The sequence below is a fragment of the Monodelphis domestica genome, chromosome 1, assembly GCF_027887165.1.
Source record: "Monodelphis domestica isolate mMonDom1 chromosome 1, mMonDom1.pri, whole genome shotgun sequence".
Classification (NCBI taxonomy): Eukaryota; Metazoa; Chordata; class Mammalia; order Didelphimorphia; family Didelphidae; genus Monodelphis; species Monodelphis domestica.
In genome coordinates this window covers 103,340,148-103,359,827 of record NC_077227.1, presented here as the reverse complement: position 1 = coordinate 103,359,827, position 19,680 = coordinate 103,340,148, and the positions used below count along the sequence as shown (strand labels likewise).

Here is a 19,680-nt window from a genome sequence, read left to right as displayed (position 1 = left end):
TAGTGACAAAATCCTTTTTGAGGAACAACGCTATTTATGTTTTGGTGGAGGTGATGAGGGCAGAGGTCATACATTTATGGAACATTTGATGATTATTTCATCTATTATGTCCTTATGGAGAACTGTGACATTCCAGATATTAATGTGAACTGCAATCCTACCATCAGGGACATTCCTGGTGAAATTCAGAGCCCTGGACAAACTATATTATATGCATACTTCTTCCAACAATTACTCTAGGAGAAATTAAAGACATCATTTTAAGGACAACCTTTAAGGAGAAAATAAATCAGAAGAGAATTGAATGCAGAAATTATGCAAAATGGAATGGAGGAGAGAATATCCTTAGTGATGGTGAAGGAAGAAAGGTAATGGATTGTCAAGAATTTCAGTTCTTTTTTAGTGAGGAAGCTACCTCTTTTTTTCTCCATGGGTAACCTCCCTGAGGTACTCTTTCTAGAAAGCATCAGAGTATGATGGAGAGATAGACCAGGAGTCAATAGACTTGGTTTCAAGCCTTCACTCTATTACCACCCCTGTTGAGACTTTAGACAAATCAATTCAACAAACATTATGTGTAAGGCATGGTGCTAGGTGGTGGGATCTGAAGACAGATAAAACTGTTCCTGCAATAAAGCTTAGTCTTTATTGCTTAGTCTACTACACAAATTGCAAGATTAAGTAATTTGGGGAAGGACAAAACAGTAATTAAGTAAGCATGCAGGAAGCAAGTAATTAAGAAAGAAGGCTTTGTGGAACAGATCAGAACATGAGCTGAAACTTAAAGGAATAAAAGGATTCTGAAAGGTGGCATGAAGCAGGAGTGAATGGAAGCAGGAAATGAAAAAGTCAAGTTTGAGAAATTTTTAAAAAAACATCAATTTGTAAAGTCGATGTCAGAACATAATACGAAATAAGGAGGGAAAGGTCAGCTGGAGACAGCTTGTGACTCCACCCCTTAATATCAGGTTAAGTAGTTCACATTTTCTCTAAGAAAAGTAATACAAAGGGAAGCTAGGTAGCATAATGGATAAAGCAGCAGGCTTAGAGAGTGGGGGACCTGGGTTCAAATCTAACCTCAAACATTTCCTAGCTGTGTGATCCTGGACATGTTACTTAATGCCAATTGCCTAGCCCTTGCTGCTCTTCTGCCTTAGAGTTGTTACTAAGAAAGTACGAGTTGTTTTTTGTTTTTTTTTAAGGCAATCCAGGAAAGCTACTTGGTTTCTCTTTGATCAGTTTCCTCACCTGTAAAATAATTAGTTCAACTAAAATTTCCAAGTCTCTTGCTTAGTTAGCAACTGCTGATGAAAAGTACTGCATTAGGGTATTCCAAAGCATATCAAAGAAACTGAAAGTATCATCTCTGATCTCGATGGGAATAAGGGAATAAGCATTACTAAATGCCACGCCCCATGATGAACCCTTTTGCAAATATGGCCTCATTTGATACCCGTAATAATTTTGGGAAGTAGGTGTTCATATTATCCCCAATTTACAGTTGAGGAAACTGAGACAAAGAGAGATTAACTGATTGCCCAGAGTCACATAGCCAATAAATGACTATATTTGACCTCAATTCTTTTTGACTCCAGGCACAGTGCTCTATGGACAGCACAACTAGCTGCCTCTAAAAGATTCCATTGAAGAGATTCCATTCCCATGAGGAACATCAAGTCATGTTCTCAGATTCAATAACTCTAGGACAATGCCGTCTTGGAGGGGCCCCTCAAGAAATAACTTCTTGGGTTGGAAGTATCAGGTCTAGTGAAAAACATTACTGGAGGGGAGAGCTGGGTTTCTCAATGGACTGAGAGCCTGATCCAGAGACAGGATGCCCATGATTCAAATCTGGGCAGACACTTCCTAGCTGTGTGACCCTGGGCAAGTCATTTAACTCCCATTATCTAGCCCTTACTATCCTTCTGTCTTGGAAATATATATACTTGACTTTAAGATTGAAGGCTAGAGTTTAAAATAAAAAGAAAAGAAAAATGTTACTAGAAAATGCCTTCTATTTTGTATAGTGTGGTAGATTCTCTGAAAAAGTCTCAGTCAGGAGAACATTCCCCTCTCTGGTTTTCATTTTTTTATCTGTAAAATGACAGGATTAGACTCCTTTCAGCACTAACAATATACAAATTTATAAACAAACAACCTGATTGGCTTTGATGAAATGGTCATATTAGGAAATGTTCCCAAAATATGCAATAAGATTGAACATAGCAGGAAAGGAGAGCAACAGAAATGTGATTTGAACTGCAGCCTAACAGCCCACAACAAAATGGCAATAGCAAGTTTCCAAACGGAAATTGTCTCTTCAACAATTGGTATTGGATTTCAATGAAGTTAGGCTGGGATTACAGAGAAATGTGTCAACCCACTCTACAGAGGGGTAGGTCACAAAGCCACTCATTCTTCTAGTTGTCTGTCCTAAATTCCTTCATTATAATGAAATTTCATTTCACACATTTCATTTCCACATTTCACACCAACACATGCCAATGCACATGTTTACAGTTATTTTACATTTACATGCAATATTCATTCAGAGTTTAGCCAAAGCTAAAGAAATTTATTCCCACCTTATTAAAGGGTTCAGATGCATAGAATATCTTAGGCATAATTGTCCTTGATCGTTTTAGTTCAACAGAAAGGTCCACCTGATACTCACATTGACTATGTCATATGCAAAAGAGAGCTTGAATACCCAATCCAATTCAATATCAGAATTTCTTAGAATATCCTGAAAAACACAATTATTCAAAGCAACATTATACTATAATTCTGACTGGAAACATAGTGGAAGGTCTTATATGCTAAGACACATATCCAACACAAATCTCTCTGTATATTTAGGTACATGCATATACTAACATAATGTACTTATGGATATACATAGATAAGTAGTTTGTGCTAGCTATATATTATATATGTAAATAAAAATAAAAGGTATGTATTATATATATATAATATACCTACCACAACCTGGCTTTTTTGGGTGTTCTTTTTTTTTTTAATCTTACCTTCTGTCTTAAAATCAATACTATGTATTGGTTCCAAGGCAGAAGAGTGGTAAGGGCTGAGCAACTGGGGTCAAGTGACTTGCCCAGGGTCACATGGAATGTGCCTGATGTCACATAAGCCATCCAACTGCCCCCAAAGGTGTTTTATTTTTAATAGAACCATTGTAGTACAAAGCAAAAAAACAAACACTGAATTTAGAGTTACAAGAACAAATTTCATTTTGTGACCTACTAGTGGTGAGACCTGAGGCTGATTAACTATATGAGGATGGCCACATCATTTAACCACTTTGAACCTCAGTTTCCTTATCTATAAAAATATACCAATATACTCCCACCAAACACACTGGGTTATTGTGAGGAAAGTACTAAAGATGAACTGGTATTTTAATTATAAATATGAAACCAGTAGCTTTTCTGGGAAATGGAAAAACTATAATTTGACCACATATATATGAGATTAAGCCATTTTAATTTTAAGGACACTTCCTCATTCCTAGAATATGCATAGGCTGTACAATGGAGCTTGTCTAGAAAATAAAAATTAGCTGTGGCACCTTCCCCGAAAGATGAAACCAAATTCAGGCTGTTTCTAGACCTAAACAAGTCAATCAGTACCTTGACAGCTAAACATTTAACTTGACCATGTAGACAACTAAACAGATAACTAATTCTATTATTCAATTGAGGGGTGGGGTGGGAGTGAAAGGATGGGACACAGAGACTGACAGGGACAGAGAGAAAAAAGGTCCACAGCATTTACCCCTAATGCTAATATCAACTATCAGTCATTTCTTTAAGGGAAGGAAGAATAGAAGGAAGGAAGGAGAGGGAAGAACAGAGAGAGAGAGAGAGAGAGAGACAGAGAGACAGAGAGACAGAGAGACAGAGAGACAGAGACAGAGACAGAGAGAGACAGAGACAGAGAGACAGAGAGACAGAGAGACAGAGAGATAGAGAAACAGAGAGACAGAGAGACAGAGAGAGAGAATATTCTAAAATAACTTGGTTAAACCCTAAGGAACTTCCTTGCTAGAAGCTACTAATCCCATTGAAGAACCATGATTAGCTCACCTTCAGACTTCCTTTCCTGCAATACTGAATGACAAGACAGATATTGGGTGACTCAGTGCAAATACCAAAGAAAGGAACTAGATTTTCATGCTTCAGCTCACACATCTGAAAGCAAAAAAGTGATAGCAGCAGGGAAGATTACATTTGACATACAAACAAATATCTAAGAATAACAATTAAAAAATTTTTAAACCTCACATTTACATGTCATCTCATATAGTGGGCTCTTTACTTATAACAGGTTATGAGGTGAAAAAATAAATATTATTATTCCCATTGTGCAGATAAAGAAATGGACAGTAAGAAAGGTCAAGTGCCTTTCCTGTAATTATTCAGTAACTTCAGTAGCAAAATTAGCCTCAGATCCCTTTACTCCAAATTTAGTTCTCTTTCTGTTATTGCTAGAATGGGTTACTAGAGAAGCAAACAGTGAAAAACCCTTCTCCCAAACAGAAATAGGCACTGTTTGCTTGGGATTTATAATCAGTCAGCCTAAAGACAGGAGGACGGACTCTATGGCCTCTGAAAGCTTTCTCTCTCTCTTTTTTTTTGAAAGATATTTTATTTTACTCCACATAGCTTTCTGGAGTTATATGATCCAAACTGTCTTCCTCTCTCCCTCTCCTCTCTCTTACAGAGATGGTAAGCAAGTTTGTCTGAGTTATACAGGCATTATCATTGTAAATCATTTATTTTTGTAAGAGAATAGTCATGTAAAATCAAACCCCCTAAATAAAAACCTAAATAAACTAAAGTGAAAAATAGTATGCTTTAATCTGTATTCTGACTCCAGTAGTTCTTTCTTTGGAGGTGGATACAATTTTTTGTTATATGATCTTCATAATTGTCTTGAATAATTATATTGCTGAGTCATTCCGCAATATTGCTGTTTCTGTGTACAGTGTCCTCCTGGTTCTGCTTATTTCTCTGTGTCAGTTCACATGGGTCTTTCCAGCTCTTTCTGAAGTCATCTGGTTCATCATTTCTTATAGCACAATCATATTTCCATCACCATCATATACTACAATTTGCTTAGTCATTCCACAATTGATGGACATCCCCTCAATTTTCAATTCTTTGTCACTACAAAAAGAGCTGCTATAAAATATTTCTGAAAAGTAGGTCCTTTCCAAATTTTTTTTAATCTCTCTGGGATACAAGCCCAGAAGTAGTATTCCTAGATCAAAGCATATACACTATTTAATAGCCCTTTGGGCATAGTATCAAATTACCTTCCAAAATGGTTGGATCAGTTTATAACTCCACCAACAATGCATTAGTGACCCAATTTTGCCACATTCCCTCCAACATTTATTACATTCCTTTGCTGCCATATTGGCCATTCTTATTGGTGTGAGGTGATAACTCAGAGATGTTTTAATTAGCACTTCTCTAATCAAGAATGATTTCGAACATTTTTCATGATTGATAGATTTCATTTCTTTATCTGAAAACTGTTCATATTCTTTGACCATTCTCAATTGAGGAATGTCTTGTACTCTAAATTTGACTTGGGTCTTTATATATTTATCAAATGAGAGTTTTATTCTGAAAGCTTTTCTAAGCCTTCCTTAGCTCACTTGCCTTTCTGATCTGTTTCAGTGATATCTGTATTTATTTAGTGAATAGAATCATGTAAAATATAAGCAAAAAGAACCTATCATATTTTACTTCCTGTGATATTTCACCCTTATTTTGTTTGATACAGCTTTTAATGATCAGTATAAACATGTAAAGCAGGGCTCTCAAAGGGTATGTTATAGCATGCTAGAGTGCTATGGGATTCTTCTAGGTTTGCTACAAATTATATGGAACTCAGACTTATAGTTACATATATGTATGTGTGTATGTATGTGGTGCTCACTTGAATTATATGAGAGTTACACTCAAGGATGATTTTCCTGTTATACTCTGATTCCTTGTAGGAAAGGATAATACTTGCCATGAGCAAGAAAAGTTTGACAACCTTTGGTGTAGATGTAGGGTAAGGAGCCAGGACTAAGGAATTCTGATATCTATAAAAGACAAGATAAAGAAGGGCTACCATAGATGCTGGAATTGGAGGGAAGAAGAGTAGGAAGAGGGAGAGAGGAAAGGAAGGAAGGAAGATGGGAGTGAAGGGTAAAGATTAAAATTTAGGGGAGACTGAGGCAGGTAGAAATTTAGTTTCTCTCTGCAAGGAGTATTATATTTTTAGAAGTTTATTAAAGTTAAGGATTAAAGAAAATACAGGATGAGAAAAAAACGTGCCTAGGCCAGAGAGGCCTAGACAAGACCTCACCTACATTACGGAAAGAGCCACATCTGTTCCAAAACGGAAGTCCAAAAGAGCAACAAAAGCCTTTGCAATCAGCTTAAATCCCTTCTCGATCTCGACCCACCTCAGAATTCCATGAGATTACAAAGCATTTTGGGGAAGTAGAGCAAGGGCTTGTGGGGATTGAAGTCCAGAGTTCGAGTCTATTTTTACAGAAGGAAGGATGGAATAGATAATCTCTAGAATTCATAGTAATTAAGAGAGTACCCAAAGAAGGAGAAGGAAACCATGAAGTAATAAAAGCAGAAGGGTCTAAAACTGGAGGTCAGAGGCTAGAGATTCAATGACATAATTATTACTAGCAATTTTGACTTCCATGACATGACAAAGTCTACTTGGAACAAATGACACAAAATGTACCATTGAATCAAATATTAAAGGAAAAAAAAATCTGTTGAGCAGGGGAAGACATGCCAGTTCATTTATCTATGCATGGGAGACAAAGATGCCTTGTATGTGCAGTGAGGTGGGGGTAGAAGTGCAATCAGGCCAGGGTTGAGCTTTGGAGGATTTTATTTGTGGTTCTTCTACTGGGGAGAGAGCCTGTCATCAAGTAGCTTCCTATTTTAATTAATTCTTATCATTATTTTTATTATTTATTCTTTTTATTATTACTTGCCATGGTATTTAGTTGCTAAAGTAACTTGTTTATGAGCTAGTGAAGGAATCTCTGCTGCTAATATAGGAGAAAGCCCCACGTCCCAACTCTAGTTATGGCTATGCCTATAGGAACAAAACAGTTAACAGACTAGGAACATTGGTCAATAACTACTAAGGAAGGCTTCTTTCTTCCCTTCTTTGTAGACTTTTCTATAAGGCAGGAACCAGTCACAATAGTTCCAAATTTCTTAAGTGAAAATAGTAGCTGGAATCACTTTTAACTAAGGAGAGAAAGGACAATGTAAGGACTGAAAAGAAGGAAGGCATTAAATTAGTGTCATTTAGGAAGGGGAAAACTTGGATTTGGAAGCGGGAGACCTAGTTCTAGTTTCAACCCTTCCATCAACAAACTGTGGCATTTTAGGTAAGTTATGTTCTCCACTCTAGTCTTCAATGGACAAAAATCCTAAATCCTTGACAGATCTATGTATAAAATGAGAGAGGATTGAACAAAATTATCTCCAAGCTCTTCCCAATTTAAGTATTCTACTCTTCTATTAGCAGTGGTTTCCAGTGAATGAATGTCAACAATCTTTCAAGTTCTACATGGCACATAGTAGATGCTTAGTAAATGTTTATCGATCAATTGATATCAACATCAAAAGGTCAAGTCTTACCAGCTGTATTTCTCGCAGAACAGATGGTTTACTAAAGCAGGATTCCTTTCCATTTTCCATATGTTTAATGGCAACATGATTACCCTGGAATCAGAGAGAGAAAAGGGAGAATTTCTTGAGAGAGAAAAGGATTACAATAGAGTAAGAAAAGCTGCAGCAGAGCAGGGGGCGTTGCATAGGTTTATAGCGACTCCAACAATACATAGAACCATTTGCTAAGAATCATGGACCACCCCACTGTTCAAACTCCTGCCAGAACATTTTGAAATAATCCATAGAGTCTGAATCTTAACAACTACTTGACCAGGCAACCAAGAAGTATTTATTGAGCACCTACTATTTTCTAGGCTCTGTATAGGAATACAAAAAAAATATAGGAAATAACAAGGTATAATGAAAGAGTACCAGATTTACAAGCCACATGACCTTGGGTAAATAATTTCATTTATATGAACTTTAGGTTCCCAGTCTATAAAATGAGAATAATCACACTTGTCTTATTTGCCTACAGGAGTTATTTTGAAAATCATGTGAGCTAATATGTACTAGATATATACAAGTATAGGGCAGCTAGGTGGCACAGTGGATAGAGTTGCCAAACCTAAAGTCAAGTAGACTCATCTCCCTAAGTTCCAATCTGGCCTCAGACACTTAACTAGCTGGGTGACCCTGGGCAAGTCACTTAATCCTGTTTGCTTCAATTTCCTCATCTGTAAAAGGAGTTGGAGAAAAAAAAATGGAAAAACAGTAATATCTTTACCAAGAAAACTCCAAATGGGGTCACATGACTGGAAAATGACTAAACAACAAATATTAAATATAAATTTGTTTATGGGGTAAGGGGGAGAATTTATAAATGTTTGTTGAATAAATGAATTCAACACAAAAGGCAGAGGAGTAACACTTTACAAGTACTGATATTACTATATGAAAGGTAAATGGGAAGGATTCTCTCCACAAATGATTTGTTTGATGAAGAGTATAGCATCTGTTATGAATATTTGAGAGTTCTAATAAACTGAAAAAAATTAAAAATCCCTTTTCTTTAAGAAAATGCTGATTTGAAACATTCATCTTGAATCACTTTCTACATGGACATATATATCTACTACCTCCCTCTTTCTCCTCTGCATAACATATTACACTTTCCTCATTTTGAGGAGAAAATTATTCTTCTTGATATAATTTTTTCCTCTGTGGATAAGTCATCTGTATCAGGCTTGAGCTTCTGAAGATATAGGAAGTACAAATTATATTCCTCTGAAGGTTTGGAAAAAGTAGATAAGCACAATAGTCCATTAAGGCAGAAATTATATTCTCAGAATATCAAAGCCACCAGTACTCATTTTCCTCCCCTAGAGTTAATTCTATAAAATGGAGGTAATAATACTTTCCAGAGGAGGCATTGGGGTAGCTCAGTGGGTCAAGAGCCAGACTTAGAGATGGGAGGTCCTAGGTTCATATTTGGCCTCAGACACTTCCTAGCTGTGTGACCCTGGGCAAGTCACTTAACCCCCATTGCCTAACCCTTACCACTCTTCTGCCTTAGAACCAATACACAGTAATGATTCTAAGATAAGGTAAGGGTTTAAAAAAATACTTGCTAGAAAAGATGGGTGATATGTAGCTCCTATAAATGCTTCCTACAGTTCAGAATGTCTTCCCAGCATGACAATACAAAAGCTACAAGTGTCAGAAAAATGCACTCAGAACCAAATTCATCTTACCTGGTAAAGGCCCACAGTTGTATAAAAGACTTCTTCTCCCTGCTTCTCCTGGAAGTCTGAGTTTTGATTGCTTGAAATAATAATGTTTGAGCTACAGCTTTCATGTCCTCTAGACATAGGAGTTCCCCCCTGTGATTGCTGTAAGGAAGAATTCAGGGTAGTAAAATGACTTTCTAAAGTTAGTAAGAGCCCTCCTTATCTCTGGCAGGAGCACAAAAAGCTCTGCCTTCAACAACATGTGTGTAAGATGACATTGAATTGAAATAAATCAACCCACAGGACTCTAAATATTTCCTGTATACCAAGCAAAGGGCACAAGATAAAACAAAAATAAAGAAGGAAAGAAGAAAAGGAGAGAAAGAGAGAAAGAGAGAAAGAGAGAAAGAGAGAAAGAGAGAAAGTGAGGAAGGAAGGAAGGAAGGAAGGAAGGAAGGAAGGAAGGAAGGAAGGAAGGAAGGAAGGAAGGAAGGAAGGAAGGAAGGAAGGAAGGAAGGAAGGAAGGAAGGAAGGAAGGAAGAAAAACTTCTCACCCTCAAGGACTATGTTTTGTTTGCTATGAGCAATGCATTGGGACATTTTCCTGTGCCAACTCTAGCACCCAGCAGACAGCTGGACTAATAGTAGACAATATTTCTTTATTCATTCTTTGACCGTGGTGTCTAATTTTTTTTTTAATCATAAAATCTCAGTTTTAAGAGACCCTCAAAAAATCATCTAGCCCAGTCTCCCCACCCATTTCCAAGAAGTTCTCTGTTGTTTGTTTTTTTTACATTTTCCTCAAATTCTCCCAGTTACTAGAAATTCATTCAGTCATGAGGCAAATCATCCTATTTTTAAATCATTATAATTGTTAGAAAAGATTTTCCTTAAATTGAGTTGAAATCTCTTTCCCTGAGCTTTTGCCCATTGACAGAACCATAATGAGGAATTATTGGGTCTGGGAAAATTTCGCTGGGTTCGGGAAAACTGTGGTAATACAGAGGGGCAGTTTAACTGTCAAGTGAAGTCGTGCTGGGAGATGGGGCAAATCTATCCCTTAGAATTTGGTTGGACCTTCACATGAGTAACATTATCTGACAGGACCCTGGGGGATACACAGTGGTGGACTAAGAAGCAAGCTACGGGACAGTACTGTGAGACTGAATCTCACCCCCTCAGTGAGCCCTCCTTCCGGCAAATGTGCTCTTGGTGCCCTGGGGTAAAGTTTCAGGAATCCAATCCATCTATTGATACATTCTGTACCTCCCCTATTCTTTCTCCTGCTGGAGCTGCACAGAATAAGTCTACTTTCTCTTCCATTTGACCGTACTTCAAGTAGTTTGAGCCAATTGTCATTTCTTCTCTTCTCCAGATTAGACATCATTCAAACTATTCCTTAAAATACACAATTTCCAGACTTTTAACCATCTTGGTCATTGCCCTTTAAATTCATCTTCAATTTGTTGATCTCTTAAAATGAAATACTCAGAAGTAAACATAGTACTCCAAATATGACATTGCCAGTGCAAAGTATCTCCTCTAGGTAAGCAACACACTCAAATCCTATCAATATAGGCTGAACTGGGTTCCATGTCAATCTTAGTACTAGTTCACATTGAGTTTCTATTCAATTTAGTTTAACAAATATTTACTGAGCATGTGCACAGGGTTCAGCTAATGCCTTTCACTGTACTGGGCATTGAGAGATATAATATAAATAAAAAAGCTACCAGTTCTTTTTCACAAACTGCTTTAAAACCAGATCTCTGTATTGATCAAATGTTTTTGTACATTTGACTTTTAAAATCTCATTGCAGATCCTTTTTTCTTGTTAAATTTCATTTCTTCCTCCCCCCCCCCCCGCCCCATCTTTTTAGGCACCTATTCCAGTCAATTTTACTGTAGTGCTTATTTAATGAACAATAGCTAGAGATTCAAGCAGTCAAGGAGAGTGCATATGATCCTGAAAAAAAAACCAAACAAACAACTAGACATATATAGGCTGAGAATAGCTTATTTTCTTGGCAGCATATGGCCCAGGGTATAAAACCAGGCGCCATGTAGACTTAATGGGGTACTTTATATATGTGTCAACATGGATCTTATTTAAAAACTAGGAAACTCAATAGATGCCTTGGAGTCAATCCAATACCTAGACTGTGACAAATGAACAATCACAATTCCTCATGTGTTTGATGTTACCTTGTTAAGGGGCAAAATGATGATGTCTTCATAGTTGATTTTCCACCAAGCATTACTATAGGGTACAAATAGTTTCCTTTTCTGCATCTTAAAAAAAAACACAACGCTGGCAGTTCCAGAGACTATTACCAGAATGATGAGAACCATCCCAATGACCATGGTGACACCTGTTTGAAGAAGATATCCAGTTACTCTGGATTTTAAGATGGCATAGCCAAGTAGACACATTTATACAGTAGCATATTCACATGCAGTAACATAAGTAATGGGTCAGTCAACAAATGCCTGCTATTTACCAGATATTGTACTAAACTCTGGGAATAGTAGAGAATAATCTGTTGCTTATTGCATGGAATACTAGAATTGAAAGAGACGTCAGATGTTATTTTATCCTCCACCGTTCTCCAACACCATCCCACTACAGATATCTTTCTACTCCATTCCTTCAAGAATGGTCATTTAATTTCTTCAATACCTCCAGTAACAAGAAGTTCATTATCATGCAAGGAAGACTAACATATCTCTACGAAAACATATGTCCCAGAGTTTGCAAGGGATATTACATCAGATGGAAACAATGACATAGGTTTCCTGCTTGTAAGAAGCTTGATAATTTAGTTCATATTTAGGAACAGATCGGGTAAAGATTGGGAAATGGGAAATATCATCTTCAATGTAACCAGCTTCTATTTTCTCCAATTTCTCTTTTCATTATACTCATGACCCTTCATACCAAAACCTGTTATCAGTAAAGATTCTTCTCATCAGTGTAAGTTACAATTATTAACATTAACAATGCCTTTTGTTTGTAGCAGGAAGTTCAAGGTTTGGGGTTTTTTTCCTACATTTAACAGGTAAAGAAATAAAGGGTAAAACATGAAAGTAATTTTATCACCACACAGTAAATATCAAAGTCAATGTGTCATATCCAGATATACTTGCATATCTAAGCTCTAATGAAAGAATGATTTATTTTTCTTCATTCCAAGAATTTTAGGCTAAATTGATGAGCTATGTAGGGGGAAAGGGAGACCTTGCTGAAATAATTATCACACTCTAAAGATCACAGAGCTATTTCAAACAAACATGGATAGCTCTATTAACCTTACTGCATTTGCAGGAATCTAATCATTTCTTGGCTTAAAACAAGACAGGTACTAAAATTCTGGGGAAAAAATACTACTGCCCAGAAAATTCCCCAGAATTATTCATCTGAAATTTACTTAGGTGGGGTGACTTGAGTTTTGCACCAGAGTGCCAAAATGTAGAGGTAGAATTAGTACTTATTCCTTTAACGACTGAGCTCAGTACTTGGTTAGCAAAAATAATTAGTTAAAATAGGAAGCTCATCTCCCCTCCTGGCCTCTATAAGATAAATTCTTACTGTCTGGAGTCCTCCCTACGCTGCGTTCCATGATTTCTCTCTCCTTATGCACCAAGTTCTCTTCTTTCCCTTCCTTTAAAATGAATTTGGATTAGCATTTGCCATAGCTCTGTTCTTTTCTGGTTCCCTTCCCTTCAGAATTGCCTTTTTCCTTCTCATAGGGCAAAGATACTTACTTACAGACATAGATCGACAGTGTTCATTAGAAAAGCCACAGGCAGGTTTGTCTTTAGGAAGAGACCCAAAGGGCCAGCTGCCATTGAAGTCTCCTGTGGGACTAGCAGGGAAACACAGAGTAGAGCGTCAGTGCTGCCTTATTTCCTTTAGCCTTAGATTTTTCATTCCTTGAGGGCAGCAAATCCAAATGAACTACCATCATAGTTTGTGAACCACTTCCTAGGATCTCTGAATAAATTTGAGGTCCTCAAGTTGGACATCACCTAAGGAAACTTCCAACCCACCAAACTTCAAGTTCTTGCATTCACTCAATTCAATAAACACCTATTAAAGTGTTTGGCAGTTAGGTGGTGCAGTGGACAGAGTGTTGAGCCTGGAAGCAGGAAAATTCATCTTCCTGAATTCAAATTTGGTCTCAAACATTTACTAGCTGTATGAATTTGGACAAGTCACTTAACCTTTATTTCCCTCAGTTTTCTCATTTGTAAAATAAGCTGGAGAAGGAAATGGCAAACCACTCCAGTATCCTTGCCAAGAAAACAGTCTGCATAACTATGGTCCATGGGCTCATGAAAAGTCAGACACAACTGAACGACTGAACAACAACAAATTTCACCTTATACTAGGCAGTTTCTTCTAACAAAGTTGGATCATCCATAAGGCTATAAACTCTCCAGATCACTAAAAAACATTCTCAGGCAGAAATTAAAGAGTTTCAATACTTTAAACTATTTTTGAGGGGTGAGAGAGAGAAAGAGTGCAGAAATAAAGATTTTTAATTACTAAGGCAAACTCATGAATCCTAGTTATCCTGGGATCTACCTTGACTAAATTTCAACATAGAAAGTTAGGAAAGTGTCCATTCAGTCCTGTTTCAGAGTCAAATTCTATATGTGATCTTACAATTATTTATCAGAGTCCTCCTATACATATAAAGTGCCAGTGATGTGGTGACCATGCTCATCCTTTATCCTTTCTCAAAAAAAAGTGAGTAAAAGTTCTAGGATATATAGTACATTAAATTTTAGAACTACATCCTCAAAAATGTCATATTTTTAAGGACTAAAGATGTACTCTTAAAATAAATAACTAAATCCCAATGAACATACAACCATAATAAGGTAATTTAACTATTTTGGGAGACTTTAGTTTAATTACCAACTTGATTATGAATTAGAGAAATTCCATTGAGTTGCAATACAATTTTAAGCTGGTTTTGAAAATGGCCCAGCTTCAACCTATCTATTGTTGTTCATTTGTGCCTAATCCTTTATGACCCCTTTTGGTATTTTCTTGACAAAGATACTGAAGTGGTTTGACATTTCATTTCTCCAACTTGTTTTACAAAGGAGGAAGCTGAGGTAGACTTGCCTAGGGTCACACAGTTATTAAGTGTCTAAGACCATATTTGAACTTCTAGACCTAGAACTCTATCCACTGTGCCACCTAGTTGCCCCCAAACTATCTATCCCTTCTACAAATAAAAGTAACTATTTTTGCCCTGAAGTTTCTATTCACTGAAAGCTTACTTCTCAGAAATAATCTGTTTTATACCTGATTGTTTTCCTATGACTGTCATAATGAAGAAAAGGAATGAAAGCAGAAGAATTTCCAGTTTTCTTTAGGATATAAACCATGTAATCCATTTGTCTCTCTCCAAATTCATTTATCCTGATTTGTCCAGTGATTCCTAGGAAGAGAGAGAATTTCTTATGATAAGACGAATGGAAAGAAATAGATTTGCCCAAGATGGCACCAGACTTCTGGAAAAATCTAACACACCATGTTGGGTTTCTCTATATCAGGCTCCAAATCCCAACCTCTAAGTTTACACATATGAGAAATCAGTTGCTCCCCTGTCATATCTCTTTGGCTTGTTTTTCTCTCACCCATAATTTCCTCTGAGAACCTCACAATGTAGCTTGTGCCTAGGACTTCACAGACAGGAGTAAAGGGGTCTGGCTCCCGGGCAAATACCCAGATTAACAGTCTATTCTGCCTCTCAAAAAAATCATCAAACCACAAATGACTCACCGTATTCCATGATCATTTCATACAATTGTTAGTCTAACACTGAGAGTTCAGTCAATCTCATCTTTATCCTAGGAATGAATACACATTTCCCAGACTTCTATTATAATTAAATAATTTTAAATTGTTTAGACCCTTTGGACTCTTCATGACTCCATTTTGGATTTTTTTGGCAAAGATACTGGAGTGGTTTGCCATTTCCTTCTTCATTCCATTTTATACTTGAGTAAACTAAGGAAAAGAGGGTTGAGCAACTTGCCTAGGATCAAGTAGCTGTTAAGTGTCTGAGACCAGATTTGAACTCAAGAAAATGAGCCTTCTTGACTATACTTAACCTAACAATGATATAAATCTAAAGGTTTGTTCTCCTGTGGACAAGAAATAAATTTGAGGTTAATAGATAGGCAATCTGTCTATGCTGATAGACAAGCAATCAGTGACAAACCACTGATCTTGCTTCAGAAGAATTCCAAAACAGGGCAGCTGGGTAGCTCAGTAGATAGAGAGCCAGTCCCAGAAAAGGGAGGACCTGGGTTCAAATCTGGCCTCAGATATTTCCTTTCTGTGTAACCCTGGGCAAATTATTTAATCCGAATTACCTAACTTACCACTCTTCTGCCTTGGAACCAATACTTAATATTGATTCTAAGATGGAAGGTAAGGGTTAAAAAAAGGGGGGAGGGGGAGAATACCAAGATTTCTGGTCTGAGCATTAAACCTGTGATGGGCAACAAAAAACTGAGTGATGATGCAAAGGAAAAAAATTAGATTTTTACCTCTGCAGCGACCATTATTGATTTAAACAGTTCCAGTCTATTAAAAGGAAGTCATGTAACAATTGTTCGAAGCTCATTTCCCCTCTTGGGGGAGTTTAAAACCTTTCAGGTGATAGTATCAGGCAGGAGGTATATATAAGGCCTTGGGGTAGAAAGTGAGACTCACCTGGCTTCCTCTCCAGCAACCCCAAGTTTATTTCACTTAAAAAAAAAAAAAGAAGGGAAGTCTAAAACTTGAGGCTAGTACTATAAGGTTGGAGGCCAATATAGATCCTATGGGTCAGAGATAAAACTCAGCAGAAAGGGAAGAACTGGATCAACTGCTTATGGGTTAGTGTTCTTCCTCTACATTGATTTCCATTTTCTGTGGGGGTATCTAATATATATTGTTACCTCTACTGCCTTCATGGGAGCCAAAGCCCTTTTACCCACATCTATAGAAATCTAAAAAAGAACTCTGTTCTGAGATTTCCAGAGAATGCTCTGGATGAGATTCTCTCCTGATTCCCTAGAACTTCTCTATCACACATAGCAGCTTTCTCTCTCTGGTATTTCAGTCTTTACTTGTGGTCACTAACCTTGGAAGTCCAATCAACCCTTTGCAGTCTCTTTCACTGATAGATCAGTTCTTCTGTGTGTGTGTGTGTGTGTGTGTGTGTGTGTGTGTGTGTGTGTGACTCAGGGTGTGGCATAATTAAGCAAAGTCTTACTACTTCCTTATTTCCAGTCCATTACCAGATCACTTAGCTTCCTTGCTCAAACTCTTCAGTGGTTCCTCATTAAAGCTTAAAGTCCAAAGTTCTTATTCTGGCATTTAAAGATTTACTGTGTCCCTAACCAATCATCCCAGTCTTATTTTCCCACTATTTTCTCTATTCCATATCCAAGCATCCCTTCCACATTATTAGGATTAGGGATGCAGTCCTCCAAGATCTGGAAAATCTGTGTAAACCATTTTTGGTGCTCCCTTTGTACCAAATAAGAAGTTTGAATTTTTTTTCTTTTTCCTTTATGGGGGGATTTCAGTGTCCTATTGTAAAATCTGGGTTAAGTATTTGGTCATAGGCTATGTAGTTTCTAAGCTTTTTCTGTGTCTTCTGCTGGCCTTCCCTTGTCATCTGAAACTTCCACAAAACTTCCCCCCACTCCCAATTCCCATTTAATTTCTTTCTTTCTTTCTTTTTCTTTTGGTAACCCTTACCTTCTATCTTAGAAGCAATACTCTATAGTGGCTCCAAGGCAGAACAGCAGTAAGGGCTAGGAAAAGGGGGTTAAGTGACTTGCTCAGGATTACACAACTAGAAACTGTCTGAGGCCAGATTTGAACCCCAGAACTCCCAAATTTCTAGATCTGGCTCTCAATCTACTGAGCCACCTAGCTGCACATCTCCCTCACTTTAATTTGTTATGCTGACCTACAATATATAGAAACTGTTATGGAGAAAGTTGCAATATGGAAAAGATAACTGTATACATCTTGAGTTTTCCTGATTCCATGCCCTTGTTCACACTGTCACTGCCAACTAGAATACTTTCTCCTCATCTCCACTCTTCTTCCCAGCCCGGCTCAAATGCTATCTCCTCATGATATCCTGAACCAGATCTTTCCCCAGAAGACTGAAAGTTGAGGCCCTGAAAAGGACAACAAAAAGATATAAGAATCTTCACAACTCTTTGTATGTCTCTTTTCTTTTTATCCTTACAATGGATTATTATTATTGGTGTGATTTGTCACCATGGACCTCGGTGGTACAGTGGATAGATCATTGGGCTTAGAATCAGGAAGATTCATTTCCTGACTTCAAATCTGACCTCAAGCACAATGTCACTTTGGGCAAATCACTTAATCCTGTTAACCTCAGTTTTCTCATTTGTAAAATGATCTGGAGAAAGAAATGGCAAACCATCCAAGAAAATTCCAAATGGGATCACAAAGGGTTCAAAGTGACTAAAATGACAGTAATTTGTCATCTTCCCATGAGTAAACTTTACTGAGAGTCACAGATCTTGTCTTTCTTACCTTCCTGTGCTCCACAATTTTTAGAACAGTTCCTCACATATAGTAAATTTGGCAAATATCTCAGTCTCTCCTATTTCTACCACTTATTTATTATTTTCGTAACCTTGGACAAGTTATTTGACCTCTTTGGACTGCAGTTGGACTAGATGTCCTCCAATATCCTCTACTTGTCTAGTTCTCTGATCCTACATTATATTTCATCAAAGTTGAACTGATCTGAAAAAAAGCAGAGATGACTGGCTAAGAGCAATGTTTGAAAGATTCCCATCATATTAAAAAACAGAATCAAATAAGATAAGTGAAAGTGCTTCAGAAATTATTTTGTAAAAATATAATGTGTTAAAAATACAAAGGAGTATTATTATTATTCAGTCCTTTTAATAGGGTGACCCCCCCAAACCATTTGTAGCAATCAATCTAATAGAACTAGAAATAATTCAGTAAAAGGAAACTAAAATGAGTAGAATGGAATAGGATCCCAGATTCAAGATAATATATATGCATATGAATTTGGTGGAGAGATAGATCATGTTCAACTGACTAGGAGTAGGGAAAGACCTCATGGATATAAAAGGATAACCAGAAAATCAAGGGAGCAATAACCAATACTCTGATGATTTGTAAGCACTTTGGCTATGGTCCCTCCCAATCTGTGACTTTGTCTTTCCAGATAGAAGACATTATGTATATGTGTGTGTGTGTGTGTGTGTGTGTGTGTGTGTGTGTGTGTGTGTAAGAAAGAGTCAGAAAGAAACAGAGAGATCACGAATATGTATTTTTTTCGTTAAAGAAACTTTCTTCCATTATTCAAAGATGTACCACAAACTTTTCCGAGTTATTGTAGCTAAAAAATTCATCATCTTTAACTAATCTGGTGATGACTCTCTTCCAAATAGCTAAGCTTGTCTTTGAACAGTGATAACATCAGACGCTGAGCTATGTATCATGATTAGATACTGGAGTATAACTTTAGGGAGAGTGAGTACACATAATAATAGTAATCATTTTAAAAACACATTTACATAGTACTTTAAGGTTTTAAAAATGGCTTTCTTCACAAAAACGTCATGAGACAACAAGTATGAGTTTTATTATCCTCATTTTATAAATGAGGAAACCAAGGCTCAGAGAATTGATATAATTTTCCTATTGTCACACATATACACTGGGGATAGATATACACAAATACAATTCCCTACTTCACTGAAACCGGAGATCCAGATTTCTATTTTTATAACATGCATAGAATAGATGCCTTGATGTGTACATATGTGTATGTGGGAGGGGGGTCTATGTTCATTATTTAAACAATAAGGGAAATTCTCAAATGAAGATACTATTTATACAGGTCAACATCTTCTTTAAAACTAATATTCTTATAGAGATGCCTAGAGCACTGAGAAATTAAGCGACTTATATAGGATCACATAGCCTTATAAGTATCAGATCCTACATGTCATATCCATATGTGTATACTATATATCTATGTATGTATATAAACATGTGTGTTGTATGCATACACACATATGTATATATACCCACATGCACATACAGATAAATTTGTATATGTACATATGTGTATATGTATGTGACAGCAAGTTAATTTGCATGGGCATAAGGAGGTCCTGGGGCAGGTAGGTAGTACAGTGGATAGAGTGCTGAACCTAAAGATAGGAAGACCTAAATTCTA

General features: G+C 36.9%; 1 protein-coding gene across 1 annotated transcript in view; it reads right to left on the bottom strand.

The window, feature by feature from the left end:
* LOC100027754 (guanylate cyclase 2G-like) overlaps window positions 1-19,680 on the bottom strand; it is a 77,558-nt gene that overhangs the window by 45,647 nt on the left and 12,231 nt on the right. The window contains exons 6-12 of the mRNA XM_007479021.3: window positions 14,718-14,853; window positions 13,163-13,263; window positions 11,603-11,769; window positions 9,422-9,559; window positions 7,695-7,778; window positions 4,101-4,205; window positions 2,675-2,746 (exon numbers count right to left, since the gene is read on the bottom strand). Of these exons, the coding sequence (XP_007479083.2) occupies window positions 2,675-2,746; window positions 4,101-4,205; window positions 7,695-7,778; window positions 9,422-9,559; window positions 11,603-11,769; window positions 13,163-13,263; window positions 14,718-14,853 (803 nt within the window). The remainder of the gene's footprint in view (window positions 1-2,674; window positions 2,747-4,100; window positions 4,206-7,694; window positions 7,779-9,421; window positions 9,560-11,602; window positions 11,770-13,162; window positions 13,264-14,717; window positions 14,854-19,680) is intronic.